Source organism: Desmodus rotundus, chromosome 11 (genome assembly GCF_022682495.2).
Source record: "Desmodus rotundus isolate HL8 chromosome 11, HLdesRot8A.1, whole genome shotgun sequence".
NCBI classification, from domain to species: domain Eukaryota; kingdom Metazoa; phylum Chordata; class Mammalia; order Chiroptera; family Phyllostomidae; genus Desmodus; species Desmodus rotundus.
This window is the reverse complement of record NC_071397.1, coordinates 83,341,411-83,359,039: the sequence shown is the minus strand read 5'-3', so window position 1 is coordinate 83,359,039 and position 17,629 is coordinate 83,341,411. Positions and strand designations below refer to the sequence as shown.

Here is a 17,629-nt window from a genome sequence, read left to right as displayed (position 1 = left end):
GTGGTCATTTGTGCAGCAATGAAAGAAAAACCTCTTTATTAAATACTTCTCATGTCCTAGGTTAGGGTGCAGGAGTTCTTAGATCAAAAAATGTGGATGAGATATCATTAAGGAACTTCATACCTTGTTAAAAGACACACAGTGACTTCTCCAATAAAACATCAGTGTCAGAGAAGAGGAAAAGAACATTCTGGGCAAACCTTGCTGGGCTGGGACCCCACCCGATGTGTGTTCTTTATCAGCAGAACACCTGGAACAAGTTCAGGCCAGCGATGCACCCAAATCAAATGCTAGACCTTGTCCCGCCCTCCTCATTGGGAAAGTCGCTTTCCTCCTGTACGTGCCAGTGCTCCCCGGTAGCTTTCTTCCCCCTTTTCTCCCTAGAACGATGGGAGGCTGGAGGTGGGGCTAACCTCTGAAGCACCAAGAAGGATGGAAGCCCCACGGTGCCGAAGGCGGAGGAGAAAGGAGCCCGGTCCATGGAGAACATCTGGAGGCTGTCCTCCAGGCTCCCTGGGTGAGCCATTTTTCACAGGCTCCCCAGGTGAGTGGAGCGGTTCTCAGGGGAAGGTGGCACTGCCTCTGACTAGGTCATGGCTCTGGGGAACCTGAGCTAAGACTTTACAGTGAGGAGGGTTTCACCAAGCACAGGCAGCTGGCCGAAGTCATTCCAGAAGGAGGGAATAGCATGAGCTACAGCACAGAGGCAAAGTGGTTAGAGGAAGCCAAGTAGCTAAAAGAAGTTTCTAGTAAAACACAGCGGGTGTGAGACTGGAATGGTCTGGAGCAGGGATGCAAAGGGCCTGGGATGTCATTCTGAAAACTGGGGTTTTGCTTTGTAGTACTGGGAAATCACAAAGGTGTTTAAGAAGGGGGATGGTGTGACTTGGCTTGGTTCCTGCCTTCTTTACAAGCTACACTCTCCCTTGGTGACTACATCGAATCCTACCCACAGCATTACATAAATGTGATACATACTGGTAACTCCTGACTATCTCCTCTCCTGGCTTCCACCCTGAGCTTCAGGTTAGTGTATCAACTGCCTCCTCAGAGCCTGCCTTTCGAGGTGTTTTAACCTTAAAATACTTAAACCCTACTTCTCCCCAAGTCTTCACATTACCAGTTAATGGCATTACCACTCGCAAGTGGCTCAGGCCCAGAATCTATGCTCCACCTGCAGACTCTTTTCCACCCCATATCTAAACCATAAGCAAGTCGTTCCAACAATATTGCCAAAATATTTCACAGATCCAATCACTTCTCACCAGTTCCACTTCTCATCAGGTCCAAACTATCATCCTACCAGACTATTACAAAAGCCTCCCACCTGGCATTCTTCCCTTTACTGTGTGCCTTCAATCGTTCTCAATTCACCTCCCAAAATAAGCATTGAAAAGCGGTTCCTAGCACTCCCCTACTGAATCCGTTGGAGTGGGATTCTAAACTGGCTCACAAGGCCTTCAAGACCCCCACTGGGCCCTTCACTCAAAAGATTGGGCCTCATTCTCTTTTCTTTCCTTCCATAGAAGCTGCTTCCTGCCTCAGAGCTTTATTTTAAAACAGAAAAGGTCCTGTATTTCTATGACCGTTTCATCTCCCCAGGAAGTAGACACAGACGGGATAGTCAAAGGTTTTGTGGGAGTGTGACACCTCTGAGAGGAAAAGGGAGGAAGGAGGCAGGGAGAACTACCGGACTGGTCCTGAGCTTACCAGGCTGCCGGTGGGACAGGGAGAAGACCCCTCATCGGAGGAGTCCTGTGTTGGACAGGAGCAGCCGGGTCCTTCACCCCTGCCTTGCTTGGGCTCAGTCAAGAGCTTACCCCGAGAAAAACGTGCCTCCAATTTCCACAGCTTAGTGAAACCATTGGCTACCAACCCTTCCTGCCCTGAGAACAGCATGAGCTCGGTGTGAACGCTAAGGTGGGCCCTGATGAAGCCAACAGTTAGCAGCTGTCAGCTAACCACCCTCCTTGCAGCTGGGTGGCAAGTCTTTCCTTGAAAGGGGATCTAAGGGGCACATCTCAAAGCCTGTCCCAGGCCACCCCTTCTACCATGTAGATCCACTTCCTCTGTAAACCCTTCCAGGGCTCTGGTGGACCTCTGTCCCTGAGATTACGTTTATAAAGAACAGTTCAGTGGGGCCATCTAGGGCACTTTCCTGCCATTCGCCGGTGGTCTGCAGGCCACAAGTGGCACTCATCATCCCCTCCCTCTAACTACCTTTCACTCTCAGCTGTCACCTCTGTTGGTCTTGGTGGCTTTCCTGATGGTGTGAACCAAGCTCATTCCCGGGGGTTCAGAAATCCCGGAGGTCAAACCCTTCTCAGACTGGGGTTGTGGCTGTTGTCCATTCATAGTTACGGTTAGGTAAGGGGTACCCTGAAGGGGCGCCCTGAGTCCTCACATAAGTAACAGCAGGCTCACCCCTCTCTCAGTTCACGGCTGATTATCCTTGACATTATGGTGACTCTTCTTGCCTGTTGGTCCCTGGACACCGGGAGGCCAAAGTGCTCAAGTGGCAGTGGTAGGCTGCAGTTCAATGGAACTTTGCTGTGTTGCCTAGGGAGGGTGTCCACCTTTAAAAACAAGGGCCTCTGGCTCTGCAGAGCCCAGAGTTGTGGGGTGGAAGGTCTTACATCCCTTACTGGTTCGTTGGGAGTGATGGTAAGTGGAGTCCCTCCTCCTTCTATCCCTTGTTTCCCATATCCATGCGTCCTTACCATTGTGGACAGTGATATAGGGTCTCTGATTTAGTAGGTATACTGTGTCCACTAGAGGGCGCTCCATCTTCACATAGTATTGTCTCCAACCGCGCTGAAGCAGGTGATTTCAATGTTCCATTGGGCCAGCAGCTTCTAGGTGGTACAGTAAGTGAGAGGACCAGTGGATCCCAGCGCCATGAGCTAACTCTTCCTGAATGGGCGTTATGATGTGTAGATCATACATGCAGTGAACCCATGCCAGCAGGTCAAAGATTTTGTAAGTCTCTAGACTGTGATGCTGGTCAAGGCCCCATAGCAGGAGAGGAAACTGCATACCTAGAATAGGTGTCTCTCCTTGTGCAAATAAACTACTGGCTCTTACAGGAAAGAATGGACCTAATACAGTCAATTCGGCATCCAGGGACTACTTGGTCTTCTTAGGGTTTCAGTGTTGCTATCTATTGCTGGCAGGTTGGACATTTGGAGTTAGTGAGAATGTGTTTGGGGGGACCACTCACACCCCCCCTCTTCGCCACCGCTGCCACTGTATTTGTGTGCGCACTGTACCAGCCCTGGGTGGGGACCACAAAGGCTAACCCCAAAGGCTACCATTTTGTCCACTTACTTTAGTGTTCCTTCTGGCGGGTGCTTTCTGGGACACACTAACACATGATACAAGGTTTTTCAGGTTCTGTGTCTGATCCTATATATCCGTCCACATGCCTCTAACCCAGGACCTTCTTGTCTTAATCATCCATTCTTCGTCTTTTCTCAATTTGTTCCAAACTCCTGGCCAGTCGGCCAGGCCACTTGGCAGTGCCGTAATTCCATATATGGAGTGGGCACAAAAAACGCCCCTTTTTATTACAAAATCACAAGCATGTAATTCTGTAACATAACAATATTACACTCAAGCATACCATATGACATTTTAGGTGAAATGTTCAAGTTAAAACTAAATTATTCCCCTGCCAACCACACTCAAGCAGGCATTATTTCTGCCAGACCCTGTATATTTTACCTTCCCACCCTTACAAATTGAATCATCAGTCCATCACCCAAAAAGTCGGGCCACTGTGATTCCAGTTGTTCCAGTTTGATGCTGGGGTGGGCTCAGGAGCACAAAGGATGTTTGGCAAAGGTGTGCCTCTGAAAGGAAGAGGGAAAAGCAGGATTGGGCTTTTCCCAGTAGATCTGCAATACAGATCTGATAATGTCTCCTCCAGAGAAGACTCTTTGTTAGAAGGGTTCTGAGTTGGGCTGAAATAGCCGGGTCCTTGTACCACTGCCTTGCTCAGTCTTTGGCTGGAAGATGCCAGGGGGAATAAAAGCATCGCTATCAGCTCTCACTGCCTTGCTCTGGCATAGACTAGACACTCCCCCCCCAGAACAGTGTGTTGTTACCTTGAAGTCTGCAAAAGTAACAGTAGGAGACACCAGCTAGCCACACCCCTCACAGCGGGTCAGCAGGTCCTTTTTTGAAAGTGGATGTGAATGGCACACCTCCATATATTTGTCTGTCACAACTTCAAATCCCAGAAAAGAAATGACCCTTCTCTGGCCATAAAACAAATAAATACCAGAAACGATCAATGATTAGGCTCCTAAATCACACCAATGCACAGAAGCCACACTCTGGTGACTGCACCTCCACAGCTGTAGCTCCAAATCTATCCCTAAGTGCTTCTGAAAGTCCACTAATCCTTGAACTCGGTGCTTCCTAAACCCTGTACAAGGTCAGCAGTTTTCTTTGTCCAGGAAGAGCATATTCTGCCAGCACAATTCTCTCTCGCTCAGCAAACAGTACATGCAGGTTTTTGTTCTGGGTGCTGACCGAGGCCTTTTCCTCTGACACTGTCACCTCGGCCCAAGATGCTGTCCCCATCCCCCAGGCTTATCAGGCTGGCTCCTTCTCAGCATTCACGTTCCAAAATCCTCTGTGAGGCCTTGCCTGACCCTTGCACATGACATACACCCCGCTCAGCCTGGCCACACCCCATTGTGTGGCCTCATCGCACTTGTACCAACATTTGAACTCTCTCTAGATTAGAAACGCCATGAAAACGGGGGCCTTCTCTGTCTGGCTCACAGCTAGCTGTATTCTCAGCAGAAGGTGGACTAAACAGAAGAGCAAAAGACGTTGGATTGGATGATTTCAAAATCAACGACGAGGGAGCATTTCTGCTCACCACCATATGCCAGCTTCTGGAACATGGAGAGGACCTCCCAATGACTTATTTAAGAATGAATTTAAAAATAAATGACATTTCAAATGAAATGTTAACGGGGGGAAATGAGATTTGGGGGAAGTTAAGTAATGGCTAGAAAGGAAAATGAATGCCCTGAGTTTGAATGAATTGTTTTCAGACTCATAAACACATATAATCTTATGAAAAGCTCACTCACAGATAGACAAGTGTGGATGGCCCTGTGGGGAAGCACAGAGGTGGGGGACACCTTAAACCTCTGCCATGGTCCCTGGGGCCCCCTCCCATGTACGGCTGCAAGGAAACCCTTAGACAACTCTTTCCAGAGAAACTAGAAAGTCACTGCAATAGAGAGGTGGGAATTACTGTCCTGTAGACGGGTCTAGGGGTGACTGGGGTTTTATATTGGGCGGTGGGGGGCGTTGTGGTCAGGCAGAGTTGATTGAAGCCTGTGGAGAGGGAGAGCCTGAAGAGGACAGGAAAGGGGCTGATGGGTGGAGCAAGAATTAGACCAACAGTGAAGGCGGAAGGTATAGCCTAAGAAAAAGTCTAGGCATGAATTTCCTACAGATAAGAGAAGAGAACTCTCAAGAGAAATGTTGACATAAGGGATATTTTGTAGTTGATGCCAGCCACATAATTAAAATAACTGATTCTCTACCATGAGAAATACTCTCTGGATTGATCGATTCAGAGCTGAAAAATGTTTTAGTTCATGCATTATGGAAGAGGAGGGGAAAAGGGGACACCCTGGACTTGAATAGCATACAATTGATGTATTTTATTGCATATGCTTTAGATTCCAACTAAATCTTGGTAATCAGAAATATGCTTCTCTTACTTAAAGTGGGATTTGTTGCATAAGAGATGCCTGTTTGATATAGGACTGTGCAGGAGGTTGGAAATATTTATCTCTTGCCAGGAGAGGCCAGCACTGTGGACAGTTATCAGGAGGGCTGGAGTTGGGGTGGCGAACGGGCTAAACAAGTCAGTGTCCTTGGCAAGCATCGAAAGGCGAAGAAACAATAAAAATAGTCAATGCAAGCAGATACTTTTGGAAAATAATTGCCTGGGATTTTAAGATTTATGTCCATAATAATTTCAGAACCAGAAATCTAGCTTGTTTTATATCAAAAATTAGTCTAAAGGTACCTCTGGGGTTATAATCACATTGATTATGTGCCTGTGCTAGGCGAGAACACCCCCAGACAGCCCTGGCCCACTCTGGGTAGCCATTTGCCAGTGGGGCGTTGTGGTGAACAGCGTGGGCTGAGGAGTCTGACTGCCCAGGCTCGAATTAGCCTCTGTCCTTCATGCCATCTGGGGCAGGTGACCTCGCGTTTCTGGGCCCAGTGTCCTCATCGGTAAAATGAAGATGTTTCAGTGTGGCGCAGGCAGTTGTTCTGAGGGCCGAATGTGGCAATTCAGGGGAAGCCCTCGGAATGGCACATGTAGAAGGCTGTCCGTAATTGTTAGCTTTGGAAACCACTAACCATAGGTATGTTAGTCCACTGTATCCAGGTTAGGGAGGTTAATTTCAAGAGCTATTATATGATGTCGGGGTTGAAGGGATCGTAAGCACCCTCTGGCCCCATTCTCTCATCCACTGGGTTCTCAGATCTCCTATCTAAGAGACCATGTGGTCCTGCCTCAACCACACAGCGCTGGGAACTGGAAGAAGAGTCATTCGTGGGCAGCCCTAGTTGTTGGAAAGTGACTGAGCCCCAACCTGCTTTTCTCCCAACTCCCACAACCGTCACCCTGTAGGAGCCCACAGCAAACCCGATGCCCATCCCCGCAGGAGGCTTCTAGTATCAGAAAGTGACTGTCTTCTCTGGTCAAGCATTTTCCAACAGAGATGAAAATTTAAACTGCCTTGATTTTGTGGCCACCCGCTCTTTTATTAGTCATTTTTATACAACCTCCAGAAATACTACATGAAATTACATAAAAATTCACTTGAATTTTTATACTTTATACATTTTCAGGAAAATCACACCTTTACTGACTATCAAAAGAGGATGGGAATTTCCTACTTATACAAATGTATTCTTTGTCAAAAAATATTATCGATACTTTTGGGTACCGTGAGAGCTATTTTTGTGGGGCAGGGGCAGTGGGCGGACAGGGAAGAGGACTCAACAGACTGGAACCATAGCTGCAAAAGACATTAGGTTTTCTTGTGCAACCCTGACCTCACCCCCTGGGGCCTGATAGCCTCGCAGTTCCACACGGGAACCCTCTAACGTTTTATTGATGGCATCTGGAGGGGATAATGCCCGACGGACACAAACCCAAGTAGAAAAAGGCAACATGATTGTGATACAGGGAAGAAGGGGCAGTAACTTGATATTTCCCTGGAGCCTCATAGAACCGAAGACCACCAGGGTTATGACCAATGTACATGTTTACAAAAGATTGTCCCCTCTCCTCTGTGGATCTCGATGCCGCTTCAAGCATTAAAAGGCACATTGGAAATAAGCTCCATTCATATCAGCGCTCTCAGGGAGAAGATCCTAGACCTACATTTTACTTATAGGTGCGTTGGTGTCTGCATTAAACAGTTTAGCCCCCGGCGATGCTACTTTGCTTCATTTTCTCATTCGTTTTCTTTGGGCGGCTCATTTTTCTGAATCAACCACACTTCATTATTTCTGTCAAGCAAATTGAAAGGGCTGTTGTAGCCTGCAGTGTAGTACACCTTTTCATCGAAAACTTTTCCTTCTTCCCTCAAGATGCTGGCTAACGTCAAAAGTTGTTCTTGATTCTTTTGGGCACTAGAGAATCCGTCGAAAGACCTACAGAGGAGAATGTGAATAACCATGAATGATTTTAGTACCAATGCCAATGTTAGTCTGAAAGAAGCTGGAGCTGATACAGTGAAGCTGGAGAAAGCACAGTTTCAGAGCTCCCCCTGCTCGGCCCCTGAGCCGAGTGCTGCTTTCCTCTGGCTCACAGTCTCAGTGCGACCTCAGCACACCGAGGGCCCATCTGTTGGCAGGTAGATTTGGAATTTACACCATCCTGTCCTCTAACTCTGTGCTTCTCAGACTTTAATGTGCCTACGAATCCTGCCGATGTGCAGGTTCAGGGAGTCTGGGATGGGGCCTGAAGGTCTGTATTTCCCAATAATGCCGATGCTGCTCAGAGGACCACACTGAAACCTACTTAGAAGCCTCCCTCCCAGTTTCAACTTTCTGTTGAACATTTCCCCTTCCTTCCTCTCCTTGGGCAAAGGATAAGCACTGATTTATAGGTGAAAATAATATAGTCTTGACCCTATGAATTTACAGTCTAAAGCAAGAACCAAACATCTTGGCAGCTCTCTCTCTATAACCAAGAAGAGATTTAACAGAGACAGGCTCCAAGGGCTTAGGAACGCTGAGGGTGTGATTAAGTCAGAACCGGGGGGTGTGGCCTGAGTTGACTAGTTCTATAATTTTCAGCATGTTGACTGACAACAATTCTGAACTACATGTTCAGAAATACTTTGTCTCCTAAATTTATTATTTATTTCCTTAATAATAGCCAAATCTTGGTGTGTTCTGCCAAAAGGGAATTTGTTTGCAGATCCTACTTCTTCCTTGAAATCACATCTTGAAGCCCCTAATTAGAGATCACCTTCTGTTCTGTGAACACACATTGTTCTGCAATGATCTGTCCGTGCTTTCTCAGTACACAAACATATTGAGCCTCCCCGCACACACAGAGCCTCCCTGCCATGCTTGGAGCTGAAGGGCGATGCGCTGCCGTGTTCTTGAGGAAGTTACTGGCTGTAAGTAGGTCATTATAATTTAGAATAACAGAAGGACAGAGGGGTGCGCTGACTGCAGAGACTGAGGAGGTTGTCACAGATGAGGTGTCATTCTAAGTCCTAGAAGATGAAAGTGGGCTCTCTAGAGAGAGAAGAAAGAGGAAGCTAAAGCTGGGCAAAATATCACGTTCATGTTCTAAGTATTTTATGTACATTAACTCCTTCGATCATGGCAACCCTATGAAATAGGCAGGTACTGTGCTTATTATACACATTTTCCAGATGTAGAGATTTCAGCAAGGGAAGTCTAGCAGCTCGCCTGATGCCAGAGGCAAAACATGGAAGAACGTGGCCTGCTCAGCGAACTCCGTGGAGAGGGGGACAGTCAGTGGAACACAGCCAGTGTGGCAGACAGGGTCGGGCCACATCATAGCAGCCGTGTGTACAATGTGAATGAGCCACCTGAACTTCACGCAGAAGCAAGAAGAAGCCGACAAGTCGGGGATTGGTTGCTGTTGTACAGAAAGCACAGTTCCAGTGCAGAGGAACGAAGGGAGAGACTGCTGGGCAGAGGGGAGTTGGGAGGCTACTGAAGGGAACAGTCAGGATCTGAGATCAGTAGACGTGGGTATCGGGCCCATCGCTGGGGTGGACAAAGATGACTTCGGTGTGGTCTCCATCAGAGGAAGAAACACTGAGGTTGGAGGGAAGGGAACAGAATTACGATCATTTGGGGGCATAGGCCAGGTCTGGAGACCAGCTGTGAGAGCACAACGTACTGACAATGTCCTTAGAGGTCCTTGCCGAGGAGGCCAATAGGCTGCTGAGGCACTTTACTGAGACAGGTGCCCTATTACATCACCACCACCTAAAGTGGGAATGGGGGAAAGGCATGGTTTTAGAGCTGCTGTGTATGATCTCCACCCCTCCCCACATGGAAATGCCCACGAGCAGGGACATCGGGCTGGAGACACTAAATCGAGAGTCATTAGAAACGGGTATTTGAAGCATTGTGAACAGATCACCCGGAGCAAGTCTGCTAGAACGTGAGGGTTGATAACCGGCATCAACAGGGATTCTTGGGTTGAGGAGCTGGGGAGGAGGAGAGGAGTGACGAGAGGGTTACAGGATGGACAAGTGTCAGGGAACAGATTGGTCCACACGCAAAGGCTTCAGGGGCCCCTGGGAAGGGGCTGTTACGGAACAGACCAAGTGCACTGTGGACGGTGACAAGAGCAATTCCACAGAGATGGTGCGGCCGTGCCAGGCTGTGGTGGCCTGAGGAGTTCGTAGGAGGTGAGGAAGCGGGGACAGATTCGTTTAACAGATAGGTGGTGATGGGAGGGACAGAAAGGGAGTAATAAAGGGAGTCCAATATCAGACTATTATTATCATGTACTGTGTGTGTTTTCAATTTCAACAGAGAATTTACCATAAGGAATCAGGGAAACAGGTATTAGAAGTCAGAAAAAGTAAAAAGAGATCAGCAATAACCTCAGGAAGCAGCAGCCATCCCTTGGGCCAGGGAACAAACGGGACGAGTTTGGGGTTATCCGCACCTAGAAGTTGGAAGTTAAGGTGTTTTTGTTCAGGCTTAACTAGATGGCAGGTAAGGGCAGTCTTATGCTTTGGGGGGCAATACTTTGCATTGTGTCTGATCTGTAGAAGGCATGCAACGGACTGCATTAAATGAATTGATTGTATCACAACAGACCCTTGGTAACAAACAAAACTAAGCTGCAGATGTGCATTAGACCTGTTTGTATGGAAGGGTGCAAAGCCTACTGAAATTGCATAGGAGCGAAACGCTGAGTGCGGGCCAGTGAAACGAGCAGTCAGCAGGGCTATCAACTGTCTACCACTTACCGGACAAACACGGTCATTTCGGCTCTGTCTTCAATGAAGACATCGGACTCGGACGGCCTGGGCGGGTCAGGTTGCTGCTCAGAGGGGACGTACAGGGAAATGGTAATGGTAGAAGCACTGAATGGGCCTGACCCCGGCTCCACGAAGCTCACCACCGGGGCTGTCATCTTTATTTTCATCTCTGTGCCACAAACACGTACATTTAAGTACAGAGGAGACCGCGAAAGCAAATGTAGGGTGTTGATCACTGCTTTTTAAACGCCACCTATTATTTGGGGATCCGTGTTTCATGATTTACTTATAATATTGGCATAAACACAGGGAAGAGCAAAAGTAGGTTTACAGTTGTGAGTATGCAAAACAGAGTTTATTCTTGTGTGATCATATTTTTTTTAAAGATGCTATTTATTTATTTTTAGATAGAGGGGAAGGGAGGGAGAAGAGAGGAAAACATCAGTGTGTGGTTGTCTCCTGCACACCCCCCACTGGGAACCTGGCCCACAACCCAGGCCTGTGCCCTGACTAGGAATCGAACTGGCGACCCTTTGGTTCACAGGCTGGCACTCAGTCCACTGAGCCACACCAGCCAGGGCTTATTTATTAATTATTGTATTATTTTCCATACGAACAACTGTAAACCTACTTTTGCCCCACCCTGTATTTACCTTTAAGATGATTTTCATTTTAAAAAACAAGGCCAAAATGACTCAATTATTCACTGCCCATGTTAAACACTTAATATTTTTGGTTACTAACTTGTAAAGTTTTAGGGATAGCAGGGAAGATCAGAAATCACGTAGTCCAGTCCATCCTTTATTTTTACGTTTCAGAAACTGACGTCCCACTGGCAAAGTGACCTTCTAGAATATAAATGCCGTCAGAGCCAGAACCAGAGGTTGCGTCTTGAGACTCTGGATCCTGTGTTCTCTGTGCCTACCTGCCTCCTGGTGTCTCCCACCGGACTAGTCACCAACTAATCCCGAAGCATTACCATAAAGAGGTCTGAACAGTCGTTCCAGAGGCCCCTCATGCAGCAGAAACCCAGTCGGGGAGCAGAGGCTGCAAAGCCTGCCCGACACCCCGACCTCCAGACGGTGAGAAGGATCCTGAGCAGAACCCTCGTCTTCAAACAGCAAGTGCTTGCTGACCCGGTTATTTTTCCGTTCTAAAGGGTATTTCTTTACTAAGCTAAAACTCAAGAATAAGCCCGGGGGCTCAACCAGGATCTACGTAATTACAAAGTAAATTGCCTTCACCTTTCTCGTTCTTGCCTTGAATGTAGCTGTTCAGCCTGGAGAAACCGGTCTGGATGGCGGAGTCCCAGTCCATGGATTCGACGCAGGTGCTGACCCACTTGGCCGGTCCGCAGTGTCGGATCTCGTAACTTCCGGGCTACAGTGGAACAGAAAACTCGGGGAAGAGCGGCTGGCGAGGCGGGGCGCGAGGGGCGGCAGTTCGGGGCCTGCCTAGGGGCTGCGCCCCACTTGGGGCCCGGCCCCAGGTTCTGGCTCCTTAGGGCCCCGCGGGGTCCGCAGCCGCCCCAACCCGCCACCCCGCGCCCCCGCGGCTCTTGGACCTCCTCTGCCCTGGCCCCGAGTTTGGGGCTGCAGGGCGGCTGAAGGGGGGGCATGAGGGGGGCGTTGAGGGCGAGGCGGGGGGGGGGGTGAGGAATCAGCCCGATTCCTGTTAAGAGAAATGTTCTGTTACGTCCCCTCGGCCCTGAGGGTTCCACCGCGTGTTCTGGAACGAGATCGATGCCACCACCCTACCCCACTCCCCACCCTCGGCAAAGAAAAGAAGTTGAGATGTGGCTAGCACCTCGGGTTATGGCTAACCGACACAACTTTCCCGTTTTTGTAGGAATGGAGCTAGGGGCTCAGACCATTTAAAAATTGTACTTTTCACTTAAATCTGCGGGACCCTCCGGCCTCACTACAAAGCCTCCCGAAGAAGGCCTCCCCTCACCCCGGCCCACAGCCTTCGCGCCCGCGGGCGGCTCCTACCTGGGCGCCTGCATCCCCGGGAGCCTTCCAGTCCGGGGTCTCCACCGCTTGGGCCGCCGCAGTCTCGGGCTCCGGCTCTAGCACCTCGGCCATGGGCAGCGCCGGCGATCCAGGGAAGACCCTGGCGATCGGCCTCGGGAAGGTCGCACCCCGGCCACTCGTGGCCTCCCTGCCTGCGTGTGCGCGCCCTGAGGCCCGCTGAGGTCCCCAAGTCCCCGCCCCGGTGCTGCCCGGTGCAGGCCAGCGGTCCCCGGTCCCTCTCCCCCGCAGTGACACTGCCCGACCCTGGGCAGGAGGAGGGGCTGTGACCCACAGGGACCCTGGTTCCAAACCCTGGCAACTGCAGCCCGGGCCGCGCCCCTGCCGGGTCCCCTCTGCAGGGGTGAGGGCGGGGTACTGGATCACAGGGCCCGCTTGGGTTCGGATTTCTTCGGAGGTCCCTCCCACCACCGCCCTGGTGCCCTTGTTTTTGACGCAGAGATGTCTACTGTGGGAGCCGGGGCGGGCGGGGTGCGGGACAGAGCAGCTGGCTAGCGGAGTTTCTGGTGTAACCGGTTCGGGAACCTCTCCTGCGGCCCCACCCGCACTTGGAGCCGGCTCTGCTGACGGGTTCACTCCTGGGAGGCGGTGAGCCTGGGCTTGCACCTTGAGGGTGCACGCAGTGAAAGGCAGGAGGGAGCCTCTTCTCCCAGTGAGAGGGTGGGCACGCACTGGCGACCCTGAACTTGGCTGTCCTTGCTGGCACCCCTGTGGGCCCAGGGCTCCAAGCGAGGATTTGGATCCAGGAGTCCCGCCAGGAGTGAGTAGCTTTCCACCTAGAAGGCGCCCTAGTGCCCCCCGCAGGAGAAGGCGGATGGACCACAGTCATGCTTGGAGAGCATCTTAAACTGTCGTCTGTCTTGACCTCCCCTCCCCCAATAACCCCCACACTTTGGAGTCCTCCCGCCAGGTCTAACAGGCTGGACACAGGGAGTAGTAGAAGGGGAAGGGAGAGGGTTGAGCGCAGGGCGAGAAGGAGTAGGGACATAGGCTAGACCCTAGTGTTTTTTAAATTTCTGGGCTAGATTTATTCTTTATTTTTTGTAAGATTTATTGAGATATAATTCACATACCATGTACTTCATCCACCTAATGTGTACCCCTGAACGGGGTTTAGTGTATTTGCAGCTGTGAAACAGTCACTGCGCTCAATTCTTAGAACGTTGTCATCGCCACCCACCCCCACACCCTTTAGCCCTGGATCCCCAACTCCCCACCCCCAGCCCTAGGCAACTATCTGCCCTCTGACTCTGGACCTGTCGTGTAGATGACATCACACAGTGTCTTAATCCATAGGGCTGCTGTAATGAAATACCACAAACTAGCAGCTACTAGTAGAACAAACACGATGTATTTCTCACATTTCAGAGGGCTGGCAGTCCGAGAGCAGGGTGCCCACAAAGTCAGGTTGGAGCCCTCTTCTGGGTGGCAGGCGGTGGCACCCTTACACGGTGGGAAGAGCAAGGGAGCCATCTCTGGTCTCTTTCATGAGGGCACACACCCCATTCATGAGGGAGTCCTCACTCGTGACCTACTCACCCCCAAAGGCCCCACCTCTTCATACCATCATAGTGGGCACTAGGTTTTCAACACATGAGTTTTGGGGACAACACCAACCTGCAGACCACAGCATACAGCATGGGGTCCTTTATAGCTAGCTTCTTTTACTAAGCAAAGTATTTCAAGCTTCACTCATGTTGCAGCATATATTAGTATTTTATTCCTTTTTATGGCTAAACAATATTCTATTGGATAAATACTTTATTTATCCATTCTTCAGTGGATGGACGTTTGAGTTGCTCCAAAGTTTTGGCTACACTGAATAATGCCGCCGTAAACATTCACGTACGGTTTCTGTACAGACGTGTTTTCATTTCTCTTGGGTTAATACCCAGGAGTGGAATTGCTAAGTCAAACGGTAACTCAGTCTGTAACTTCCCGAGGAACTGCCAGACTGTTTGGTACAGTGGCTGCGCCGTTTACACTTCCACGAGCAGCATGTGAGCATTGTGCTGAGCACTTTTTTTTGAGCTATAATTCACGTAACACAAAAGCCACCATTTTAGAGTACAGTTCAGTGGTTTTCAGTTTAGTTCCTATGGGTTGCACACTCCCAATCTCTAACACCCCTCAGACCTTGGGAATCACTAATCTACTCTGTTTCTGTGGATTTGCCTATTCTGGACATTTCATATGAATGAAATCATATAACCTGTGATCTTTTGTGGCTGTTTTTTTCACTTAGTGTAATGCAAGAGTCATCCGTGTTGTAGAGTGGGTCAGTGAATGCGTCATTCTTTTTTGTTGTCGAATTACTATTCCATCGGATGGCCCATGACTTTTCAAGCAATTGCTGTCCTCTCTTTTCCTCCCCCTTCCCTGCCCAAGCAAGTGCGCGGTGGCCCGCAGCCACATGAAGCATTCCAGTGTTTCTATCAAATCAATTATTATGCAGAGCTAACTTTGAATTACTTAGTGAAGGGTAAATAGTGAATTTTGATTTTTAAAAAATTGCCTGTTATTTTAACTTAAATAACAGATGTGATTCTTTACTTAGTTGGCTGCAACATTAAAAATATAATTTTACTTTACAGAGTGTTTTTTAAGAGGAAAAGGAAATAATTCACATTTGTGTTGAAGAAGTCTATTTTTCTTTCATTTGCGGAGTGCAGCTGACAGTTATCAATGCCTTTGGGGGCATTTTACTTACAGAAAAACTGAGGCTAACTGATGGTATTCGTTTTATAAGGTGCGGAATATAGAATGAATGAAGATAATAACAGGTGACTAAGCTGAATTGTCTACATCATAAGGTGGTAAACAGTCATATGAAAGAACAAAAAAGGAAAGAAAGGGATTTATTTCAAAATAATAGAATTTGCGTTAGAACAAATTTAATGAAATTTAGAAGGCTCAAGTTTTACCCCCATGTGTTAAGACAATCTAGTTAGTTTTCTTGTTGACTATGGTAAAATTGCCCTTTCTATTAGCTCCTATTTAATCCACGTTTACATGACACTATGAAGAGATGCTTTATTCAAGCTCTGCAGCGCAGGTAGGTGATGGTGCGGCGTGGCACTTTACCAACCAGCCGGGGAGGAGAGCCCTGGAGTCCTGCAGCAGTAGCTGGGCCGATTCTCGTTATTTGCAGCAGCTATGTCCCATTAAGTCACCGTGAACATTCAATTAGTGAGCACTGAACCCTTGCTTTTAGAAGAATTACAGAGTTAGATTCCAGCAGGCCTCAGCATTTTGATCTACCAGTTGAAACATAAGCTTGTGTTATGTGTGTTATTGTGTAAAGATACCTTATTTTATACACACTGTTGCATCCTTAACAGTGAACTCACAACCAACAACATCATAACTCATGCCTTAATAAAGCTTATCTAACACACATCACTTCTCCCGCCTTAGCCTCACTAGACAGCACTTCAGCACTATGCATGGGGCCATGTCAGATGGCAAAATCACCAACAAAAAGCACAACAATGCTGAAAGCACGGCACTAAGTAGACTTCTAAAAGGATACCTTTTTTTACTCTATGAACACAGAAACTATTGGGTTAGCCAGAAAGTTCATTTGTTTTTTTCCGAAAGATGGCTCTAGTACTTAGTTGTCTTTAATTTCATTCATAACAATTTTGTTAGATTGTATTGTGACAGCTGTCATATCAGCGTGCTTTTAAACAAACATCAACATTTGTGAATTTTTGTGCAGCCATTTTAATATTGAAGATGGGAGCAAATATGCAACATTTTGGCATATTATGCTTTATTCGAGAAAGGTAAAATTGCAACTGAAACACACAAAAAGATCTGTGCAGGGCATGGAGAAGGTGTTGTGACTGATCGAATGTGTCAGAAGTCGTTGTGAAGTTTTGTGCTGGAGATTTCTCTCTGGACAAAGTTCCACGGTCGGGTAGACCAGTTGAAATTGATAGTAATCAAATTAAGACATTAATTGAGAACAATCAACGTTATACCATGTGGGAGATAGCCGACATACTCTCAATATCCAAATCAATAAAGCGATTAATGAAAATGAAAATTGTGTCTTATTTCACAGAAAAAAATATATGGATTTTTTTAGCCAACCCAATAGAAAGCAGAACTTTGCTTTGTTTAACCTCAGCTGGGAATATGTGCACCCAGTGGCTCAAACTTTTCAATGCTCTTTGCATGCATTTGTCCACCGGTGATCGAGAAAGTGCTGTGAGGGTTACTTTTGGAATGATAAATACATGCGAGCAAGCTGGTGAATTTGCAAACACAGACTATGAACAGTGAGGAGGCCCTGAGCGTGGGAAGGGGCAGCAACCACGCTGTGTTCTTGCACTCAACTGACACTCGAGTTTAACACTGGCATTTGTGGTCTTTAATCAAGGCTGTGCCTATTGATTTTAGAGAGAGAAGAAGTGAGAGAGAGAGAGAGAGAGAGAGAAACATTGCTCAAGGATCCAACCACAACCTAGTTATGCGCCGACCAGGAATGGAACCTGCACCCGTTTTGGTGCATGAGACGATGCTCCAACTAACTAAGCCACCGGGCCAATCCTGAAGTGCTGACTCCTAAAAACCCAACAACCGTGCTGAGGGTAAGCGCAAGCAGCTTCATGGAGAGCCCTGTGTGGGTTCCTAGCTGAGGTCCTGGCTGACAGCTGCATCAACCACCACCCACGTGAGTGGCCGAGGGTTCAGACGGCTCCAGCTCCCCACCAGGGAGTCCTCAGTTCTTCCAGGCAGAGGCCCCAGAGCTCCTGGAGCAGACACAAGCTAACCCCACAGAAGCCACAGAATCTGTGACCATAACAAAACGGTTATTATTTTTGATGCCACTAACTTTGGGGTGATTAGGTTTTCAGGAATAGTAACTAGAAGAGTATCTTCTACGTATAGTGCTATAGTAGGAACTGGTAGATAAAATTTGGTCCTGGTCTTCACACATTTTTCTATCAAATCATTGTTTACTCTGGGGTCATTCTTGTGCCCACCATGTGATTAACTATTTGGTCTTATTGTTACCACTATCTCAAATATGGTAACTGTAGCATTGGT

The 17,629-nt window shown here is 48.2% G+C and overlaps 1 protein-coding gene across 1 annotated transcript; it reads right to left on the bottom strand.

The window, feature by feature from the left end:
* Positions 1-6,789: 6,789 nt before the first annotated feature.
* HEBP2 (heme binding protein 2) lies at positions 6,790-12,996 on the bottom strand. The gene is made up of 4 exons (XM_024551905.4): positions 12,533-12,996; positions 11,786-11,921; positions 10,530-10,710; positions 6,790-7,707 (listed from the first exon to the last, which is right to left on the bottom strand). The coding sequence occupies exons 1-4, from the start codon at positions 12,623-12,625 to the stop codon at positions 7,509-7,511; spliced, it is 609 nt and encodes a 202-aa protein (XP_024407673.1). The 5' UTR covers positions 12,626-12,996; the 3' UTR covers positions 6,790-7,508.
* Between the last annotated feature and the right edge of the window lie 4,633 nt (positions 12,997-17,629).